Below are 9,280 nucleotides of genomic sequence, written 5' to 3' on the forward strand. Positions count from 1 at the left end.
CTCATCCAACTTTCATCGATTAATTTTGACAATTTTATATATATGACGTTGTACAATTAATGCAATGCAGTATCCGAACGTCAAGTAGAATGTGATGAAAAAAATGTGAGAGAATGTCAATTTCATGTTCTAAGCTATTTTTATATATTCTGTAGGTTCGTCAAACCTATCTGAGAAATAAATTATCATCAAACACATTAGATAAGGCGATTAACTGAATTTGTATAGAAGTGCGTAAGTTTTGACCTTGTAAGTTTTAGCTCTGTAGATGGTGGTTTTAGTGCTTTACGTTTTGTTTTGTAGCAATAATGAAAAGGGCAATGCAGAAATGTTGGCGTGATTCTGCCACCTTAATAGTTGCTACCAAAAGAAATCAAAACATTACACCTGTGAATAGAGAAACAGGTAATTGTAACTACGACATCTTGTTACAGACTCGAACGCATAACGCGTCATTCCCGAATAGTGTGGTGTTCCCGGGCGGCGTTTGTGAGGCCGCCGACGGAGACGAGGAGTGGTACAAACATCTCCGTACCTTTGGCTACACGGATAACGATTTTAAAAGTTTTCATCGCATTGGCAGTCCATTAACGCCTTTATTTGAAAATAATCCAATTCAAAGGTATGTAAAATCTCTTTTCAATAATTCACTTAAATATTAACACCGTAGTGTTCAAGTAATTGTTAGACTTAATCACATTGTGCATGTTTATTGAACAGAATGTTATTGACTCAAACATTCTATATCAGTTTGTTTGCTTTAACATTTGTATTTTCATATTTAATGTCACTTCATCTGTCAGTGACGCTTCTCCTACAATTAGTAATCCAATTGGTTGTTTGAACAAGTGTTTAGTGATTAAATTTTGTTGTAACATTTTAATACTTGTCTTGAGTTAATAATAGCTAAACAGTAAGTTTATTGAATTATGTAGGCTTCGGTTTTTTATTACAAAAAGTTAAGTCAATTAAACCTCAAAGTCTGGCCTGAAAAATATGAAAATAAAAAAATTGTCTTTGTACATACATTTTTAACAACATCAAAATTAATTACAACAATTTTACTAAGTTCACATTGAAATATAAAAACAATAATTTGTTTAGTCAGTGATAATATTAGATATTTCTGTAACAGGCATGTCTCCCTGAGAATAACTGCAATAAGGGAGACATTTGAAGAGCTAGGACTCCTTATATGCAGTCAGAGTCATAAATCTGAAAAGGGAAATGATTGGGCGTCACTCCTAGATAATGATGATCTAAAACATTGGCGGGAAAGGGTGAGAAAATAATTAATTTTATATTAATAATAATCTAATCAGTAAATTCAATTATTTTCTTCTTAAATCTTTGTATAAAATATAATTATAAAATACTTTACAATATTAGGTAAAACTGTACATCCATTTTGGTGACTAACACAAAGATCAAGGTTAAATGGTCATATACCATACAGAAAACAGGTGTTAAGTGGAAGTAATTCCGCATTTCGTCTGATGTGTGTGGTCGGAGGCCTAATTTTAGTCCTCTTCCCCTTCCCACCCCTTTTCTTATAAGGAAAGGATGGAAAGGGAAGTTGGATTTGATGGAGGAGGAGATGCATAATAGGAAGGTTAAATATTATCTTTTTGTGTGTTCTCCTCCTTCGTCAATTGAGGGTAGGCAACGCACCTGCAATTGTGAATGTCTATGCGTTTGTCACCTTGTAATATAAAAAAAACACTAATGTTTTTGTCACTGATTTTAAGTGTATCTATCTAAATTATTATATTTGGTAGTTATCTTGTAGATAATGATATAGATTTAGTATTCCCAGTATGAAAGATAATCTTAATGCTAATGCTATATCTTTGCATGCAGAATAGTAGAAATATGCAATTTCATTATTTTAATAAATTAATTAAAAAATAAAAAACATGTCTTAGATGTTATATCCGGAAACTTTACAATTAAGTTTAAAATAAAAATCTTTCCCACAGTTTTATACAACACTCAAACTATGTCAAAGTTTTCATGGAAAAACTATAAATTTAGTAGGAAAAATATTTAAATAAACATATACATTTTAGGTAAGCAAAAACCCAGCGGATTTATTAACTCTCTGTAAGGAATATAAGTGTTATCCAGATATATGGGCTTTGCACTATTGGAGTAATTGGCTTACACCTGTCAACCAACCAAAGAGATTTGATGCAGCTTTCTTTGTAACTGCTTTAGAAAGTAAACCTTCAATATACAGTAATTCTGAAGTAGTTAATGTAAAGGTGTGTATATATTTTTGAAGTCATACAAATACATGATTTAATTAGGCATTTTAAATTCACTTCACTCACTCAGGTTAGAAAGAAACCTATAGGCGAGTTCGGATTTTGTGCTTATACAGGTTCAACTGTATGTAATTTGATATAACAAAATACAATTAAATAAGTTAACTGTACTGCTTGCAAATAATTATGTATAGAATACAAAAATATACATTCAAATTGAGAATGTCCTCTTTTTCGAAGTTGGTTAAAAAAAAATAGTATTTTCTAATTGTGCATGTTATTTATATATTTTTTTTTCTATCCAAATCTTTTAGTGGTTGACACCGACAGAAATATTAAAGCTCAGTAGTAAAGCTGAAGTAATACTTTATCCACCTCAGGCGTATGAGTTTAGCAGATTATCATATCTACCTGATATTAATGAATTGTTAACATTTGCAAAGAAAAGAAGTTCTCAGGGTAACATATTATTTTACCCTGTGCCTATTCAAGCTAAGGATGGCATGATTCAATTGCTACCAGGTATTTTTCAATTATATTAATATTTATTGAGAAAGCTATAGTGGTGAAGTTTCGAACATGTTATTAACTTTGGGTATAGACCATAAAAGCATATGTAAAAAATTATATATGTGACTGTATGTGCTTAGTACAAGTGTCAGTGGAATTAATTTATTTTTTATATAAGTAAAATTGTATAGCTCAAAACAAATAAATATAGTCAAAATATATTGAAATTAGACACTCGTAAATAAGTTAATGTAGGTATAACTGCCTATATTATTGTATTATTATGTGAAAAATTGTTATTTTTGTAGTTTTTGCTTGTGCATGCCTAAAGTTATATAACTTCTAGACTTGTTTTTGTGTGCACGAAACTAAGTAGACTGGTTTAAAAGTTAAAGTTAATTTACTGTATAATTGTCCAATAAAATTTGATTTAAATACTATTAAAATTAATTAGACAGGTTTTATAATTACGTAAAATTCCGAACATATTCTTTGGCCTCAGCTTATTCACTACTCATTAAATCACACGGATTTTTTTTTTGTTATGACTTTAATGAAATTAATATTTTCTGTTTCAGGTGACTATCTGTACCCGTCCGATGTAGATTTCAACACTCAAAGTAGTCCTAAAAAAGATAAAACTATATTGGAACTAAGAGATAATAACCAATCACTCCATAGAGTCGAAGTGACAAAGTCGAGAAGAGAAATAATTATACAAAATTATCATCCTATAAACCATATCACTATGAATAACTTGATTATACCATTTCCTTCAATAACTGCTTGAAAAGTAAGTACTCAGATAAGTGTATACAGTTTAACGCTAGCTACAGGCCTCATTACATATAGACAATAGTAATAATAGGTTCAAACAGTACGTCCATATTCAAGAAGAAATAAAAATGGCGGGCTTGGGACATACATGGCCTAACAGTCAGGATGACTATGAGCTGCTGGAGGTGATCGGTGTGGGAGCGACGGCCGTCGTGCACGCCGCCTACTGCCAGCCCCGCGCAGAGAAGTGTGCTATCAAACGGATCAACCTCGAGAAGTGGAACACATCCATGGATGAGCTCCTCAAGGAGATACAAGCTATGTCAAGCTGCAACCACGAGAACGTCGTCACCTATTATACAAGCTTTGTGGTTAAAGAGGAGCTATGGCTCGTGCTCCGTCTCCTCGAGGGAGGCAGCCTGTTGGATATCATCAAGCACAAGATGAGAATTTCCAATTGCAAGCATGGCGTTTTCGACGAGGCCACCATCGCTACCGTTTTGAAGGAAGTCTTAAAGGGGCTCGAATACTTCCATCAGAATGGACAAATACATAGAGATATCAAAGCGGGCAACATCCTTCTCGGCGACGAAGGGACAGTTCAGATCGCCGATTTCGGTGTGTCCGCGTGGCTGGCGACCGGCAGGGACCTGTCGCGGCAGAAGGTGCGGCACACGTTCGTCGGCACCCCCTGCTGGATGGCGCCCGAAGTCATGGAGCAAAACCACGGCTACGATTTCAAAGCAGACATCTGGTCGTTCGGCATCACCGCCATAGAAATGGCGACCGGCACCGCGCCCTACCACAAGTACCCGCCGATGAAAGTGTTGATGCTGACGCTGCAAAACGACCCGCCCACCCTGGACACCGGCGCCGAGGAGAAGGACCAGTACAAGGCGTACGGGAAAACTTTTAGGAAAATGATATCCGAGTGCCTCCAGAAGGACCCGACCAAGAGGCCCTCCGCCACGGAACTGCTCAAGCACTCGTTCTTCAAGAAGGCCAAAGACCGGAAGTACCTCGTGCAGACGCTGGTGTCGATCGGGCCGAGCATGGAGACGCGCGTGCACAAGGCGAGCAAGCGGCAGCCGGGCGCGTCCGGCCGGCTGCACCGCATGGAGACCGGCGAGTGGGTGTGGGAGAGCGAGGAGGAGGACGACGACGAGGAGGGCGACGGCGGCCGCGACCGCCCCATGAACCAGCTGCCGCGCGCTGACTCCTCCGACAGCGATAGCGAGGGAGAGCCGGCCGATGGCGCCGGCTTCACCATCGGCTCGCTGACGGCCGGCGAGGCGCCGCAGATCGACCTCGTGCTGCGTATGCGCAACGCAAACAAGGAACTGAACGACATCCGGTTCGAGTTCGCTCCGGGCAAAGACTCGGCGGACGGCATCGCCACAGAGCTGGTGGGTGCGGGGCTGGTGGCGGCATGTGACGCGGCGGCCATCGCGGCGCAGCTGCAGCGCCTCGTCGACCTGAACCTGTTCCCGGCTCCTGCTGGAGGCGCGCCGCCGCGCTCGCTCACGTTCCGACTCGACTCCGCAGACCCGGCGGATGTACTGGACGAGAAGGGCCTGGTCGGCTACGCGCAGATATCTATAGTGGACTGAGCTCGCCGCCGCCCGTCTGGACAATAATCCTCTCTTAGGTACTAATGACTTGATCGTTCTAGCGCTAAACTATTTTATGCTGTAACTTAAGTAACTAGATATTTTATATGGGTGGATATGGAATACATTTATCATTCAAAGCTCAAATGATTGTATTAAGTGATACAAAGGTGAATCTGAATTTATAAGATTTTTTTTTAAATTAAATATTGTGTTTATTTACTGCTCTGTATCTTAAAAAACACTGTAACTGATTATATTATTATAATAATGAATTTATTTAACTTCAATGAATTTATTCAAGTGATCGAATTTTCCTCAATACGATACGATGTTGGCGTGCTTGAGATTCAATGACATTATGTTGACATGTGACACCAAAGTATGGGAACGTCTGATGGCGGCCATAGAGAACACCTCATCCGGTAGAGCTCTGAGAGTGCCATAACTAATGATACTGACATTGCAGGAGATGGATCCATTGTGCTGTTTGTTTATTCTGTGATGAGTGTATAAATATGATATGATCATAGTTAATACGAAGCTTTCGCGAACGCTTTTCATCAGATCATTACAGTGTTTGAATAAATGTATCAGATGTATGTAGCACCACATATGTTCTTTTTATGTTGTTATTTGTTTGTTGCTTATTTTAAAATTATTCTTAATATAATAAAATGCGAATTTAAACTGCTGGATGTTTTATTAAATCACTACAATTATCAGATATAGAAATACATGTAGAGTCTATATTACATCTTGCGTTAGTACAAATTTATTTATATTTAAGTCAAATTTACCAAACGTTTACAAATTTTTAACATTTCAAGCAATATCTATAATGTACTTTGCACTATAAAATAACAATATGTGAAATTACACAAAGGATCGCTCGAAATGAGACCTCATTGAAGCGTTAGAAAGTTCAAAATTTAAATAACCTGGAATCTTAACTATCAGTTCTATCTTATAATTTACACAAATCGTTATCTACAATTAAGTCAAAAGTGCAAAACTTATAAACTAAATGGAATATCGCATAGCGATGTACAAATGTGTTACAAAAGTTGAATTTAAAAAAACAAATTATATACTAGGGCATTCAAAAAACCCATACTTCCAACACCTGGACATGAAGATATTGCTCTTTTTTTTTTCAATTAAAGACATGACAATCTTTTACGTACGTGTGTTTCGGCACATCAAAAATAAATTATAATGCAAAAAAAAAAATATCTGGCCCGGGTAAACAAGACGGCAACGTCACGTCCGTCGGGTTCACTTAGCGTTAATTTAAACTATCTTAAAAATGGTAATTAGGTAAACAATAAATACACATTGTTAACAAAAACATGTTTACTCTTAAACGAGGTTTAGGCTAAGCACCATCTGCACTCGGCCACCTCAAGCCCGGTGAAACTGAAAATGTCTCTTCAAGGCAAACAGTGACTACTCAGTCACGAAAAAAAAACATACAACTTGGCCGAAACACAGCTGATCGGACGTGTCAGTTACCTCATATTTACAAAAAAAAAAATAGAAAAACCCTTAAATTGTATCATTAAAAAGCTAAAATTGGCCAATTTATTGGACACAAACATCCGTAAGCTACATTAGCAATAATGGACAATTTTTTTTTTCTAAATGGAACTAGGTTTTTTTAACAATGGCAATAATTGACAAGAATGCAAAATACACACTTCTTTTAATTTCATGGCAACGAAAAAAAAATAAGCACACACGTCATTGGATGGCTCAAAATATCACCGATTTATGAAAAAAAACGACGTTGCGAAAAATTTTGCATATTGTAGATTTATTAATGTACGTGCGAAAGTATCTAGTTAAAATTTAAAAAACAAACCATCGAATAACTAACAGAAATGGAACTAAAAATATTAGAAAAATAACGGTATGTCTACCAAAACAAGGGTAAATTTTTGTAATATATCAAAGAATGCTTACTTTAGAGATGCTGTTAGGTATAATTTATTGAAAACTTTTATTAGAATAAAACAAGCATTATTGACAAGTAATTAGTATAATGACTAGAAAGCAAATAAGGTTATAAATAGTTAAGTAAATAAAATCTTAAATAATCAGAATAAAAAAATCTATACAAAGTATTTTGAATGACAATACAGAGAAAGCACAGCAACAGAGATTTGTCATCTCTTACTACAAAAAATAAATAAAAATCTATTTACAATGAGGGGTATTGTAAATAATTAAATAAATAATCGAGTATAAACATATATAAGTTAATTCATAATTCAATCTATTGACAAAAAAATCACATAACAATTAAAAAATAAGTATTAATAAAAAAAAATCTACTTAAAGTTATTGTAAAAAAAAGTACGTTAATACATTATTTGAATACAGATTAAATAAAAGACAAATGCATCACAAGTTGTACATTCTGACAAGAATATGTGTATCTATGGGGTTCCACTGCAGTGACACTTTCACACATATAGACATCGCACACATTTTCTTTATAAAAAGAGAGACAACAATATCTGTCAATGTAACTGTCACTAGAATCAAAATCCACAGATAGAGAGCTAAACATGTTTTGGCGGTAAAGAACTTAAGGCGCCTAAATCTTATGTCAAAGGACTGTATTTTTTATTTTTTGAACTAAAATCAGTGTCAAAGTAATGTTGGAATGTAAAAAATATATAATAAGGATTCTAAAAGGGTATTAGACCTGTAAATTAAAGGGATAATTAATCTATGGCACTTGTTAAAGCAGTATGAATAAAAATGGAATGTCGTATGAAAAAAATTATAAAGATTAAGGTAAATACCAAAGAAAATTAATCTTCCAAACAATTATTTGTCTTATACACTGTTTATCTTAAAAAAATGTATATAACAGATATTTTAAATTTTTAGCTTACCAAAAAGATAATTAGGGTCTGTGAGGAAAGAGAATGGAATTTAGATTTGAGGGTGCAGTAGTGCTTCGTTGAACTGCAAATTTTTACCCCGTTTAAACCTGTTTTAATACAAAAAACCGCAAGAAATCACAAACAAATCCCTATCAATACAAAATTTTGAACGTTTGACAGATGGCTGATTTGGATTGCCATATAAAATTTTTAATGTTAGTTCCGTTTTTCGCCACTCTCTCTTTCCACACAGACTCTATTTAACAAGTTATTCATTTATCGTAATATCCAATTGGGTCATTTATATTTTATATAACACAAAAAACATACGAGATTCTTAAAGTGATCACAGACAAGCACACATACAAAATGATTGCAACCAAACGTACACACTAATTAATATATATTTATATATATTATGTGCGCTCAAAGCTTGTCTAAATATAATTCACATTTTAATGTATCAAATACATTATTATTTTTTAAATAACTAATTATATGAAACCAAATAATTGATTAAATTAGAAAATCAATTAATTTATAAAAAAAAATATATTTTCATAGCGAAATAACATTAGCAATAAAACTTTTAATATTAGAAGAAAAAAATTGTGCGTAAAATAAGCGTATTATGGTGACCTTAAATACTATTTTTTTATTATTGCTAAAAATAATTATTATCATATTTATTTAAGACTAAAATATCAACCTCCAAAAATGCTTGTGTCAAATTACATATAAATGGTATATAAGGCTTTATTATTACGAAGTTATTTTGGCTTGTATTGGCATCTTTTGTAATTACTGGAATATATACAAATATAATATACAAAGAGTTAAATGCACAAAAAAAATTACACATTTTGATGGAGATTATTTAAAGAAACCTTATATAAATTGTATTATGTTAATTTGAACAAGTTTGTTTAATTTGATTTTAGTTTATTAAATGTATGTAAATTAAAATAAATAACAGTCAACGCAAGGCAAGAGATTCAATATTACAGATTAAAGTCACTCTGTTTAGATGTAAATTGTACTACGTATTCATATTTTTTTTAATCTCATTCAATGGCTAAAATAATATCTTAAAATGGATTAAATAAAAACTATTTAATTTCAGATCACATAAAAAATAATTAATATAGCCTCAAATATCCATTACTTTAATGGAATGTAGATAACTAAGTTAATCCATTAAACTAACACAAGGGTTTAA

General features: G+C 34.0%; 2 protein-coding genes across 2 annotated transcripts; both read left to right on the forward strand.

Moving 5' to 3' along the window:
• The first annotated feature begins 255 nt into the window (after positions 1 to 255).
• LOC106719014 (acyl-coenzyme A diphosphatase NUDT19) lies at positions 256 to 3,711 on the forward strand. The gene is made up of 5 exons (XM_045685025.1): positions 256 to 622; positions 1,136 to 1,280; positions 2,070 to 2,264; positions 2,582 to 2,789; positions 3,356 to 3,711. Exons 1-5 carry the CDS (start codon positions 309 to 311, stop codon positions 3,565 to 3,567), a joined length of 1,074 nt encoding a protein of 357 aa, XP_045540981.1. The 5' UTR covers positions 256 to 308; the 3' UTR covers positions 3,568 to 3,711.
• Positions 3,683 to 5,849, forward strand: LOC106719039 (STE20/SPS1-related proline-alanine-rich protein kinase). Its single transcript, XM_014513282.2, has one exon. The coding sequence runs from the start codon at positions 3,683 to 3,685 to the stop codon at positions 5,162 to 5,164; it is 1,482 nt and encodes a 493-aa protein (XP_014368768.2). The 3' UTR covers positions 5,165 to 5,849.
• Positions 5,850 to 9,280: the final 3,431 nt, after the last annotated feature.

This window comes from Papilio machaon, chromosome 2 (assembly GCF_912999745.1).
Source record: "Papilio machaon chromosome 2, ilPapMach1.1, whole genome shotgun sequence".
NCBI classification, from domain to species: domain Eukaryota; kingdom Metazoa; phylum Arthropoda; class Insecta; order Lepidoptera; family Papilionidae; genus Papilio; species Papilio machaon.

Excerpts from the sequence above, each read along its gene's own strand:
- LOC106719014 (XM_045685025.1), top strand. The coding sequence starts at position 309 with ATGAAAAGGGCAATGCAGAAATGTTGGCGTGATTCTGCCACCTTAATA. Across the intron at positions 1,281-2,069 it reads TAAAACATTGGCGGGAAAGG|GTAAGCAAAAACCCAGCGGA; the intron begins GTGAGAAAATAA and ends TATACATTTTAG. Across the intron at positions 2,265-2,581 it reads CTGAAGTAGTTAATGTAAAG|TGGTTGACACCGACAGAAAT; the intron begins GTGTGTATATAT and ends CAAATCTTTTAG.
- LOC106719039 (XM_014513282.2), top strand. The coding sequence starts at position 3,683 with ATGGCGGGCTTGGGACATACATGGCCTAACAGTCAGGATGACTATGAG.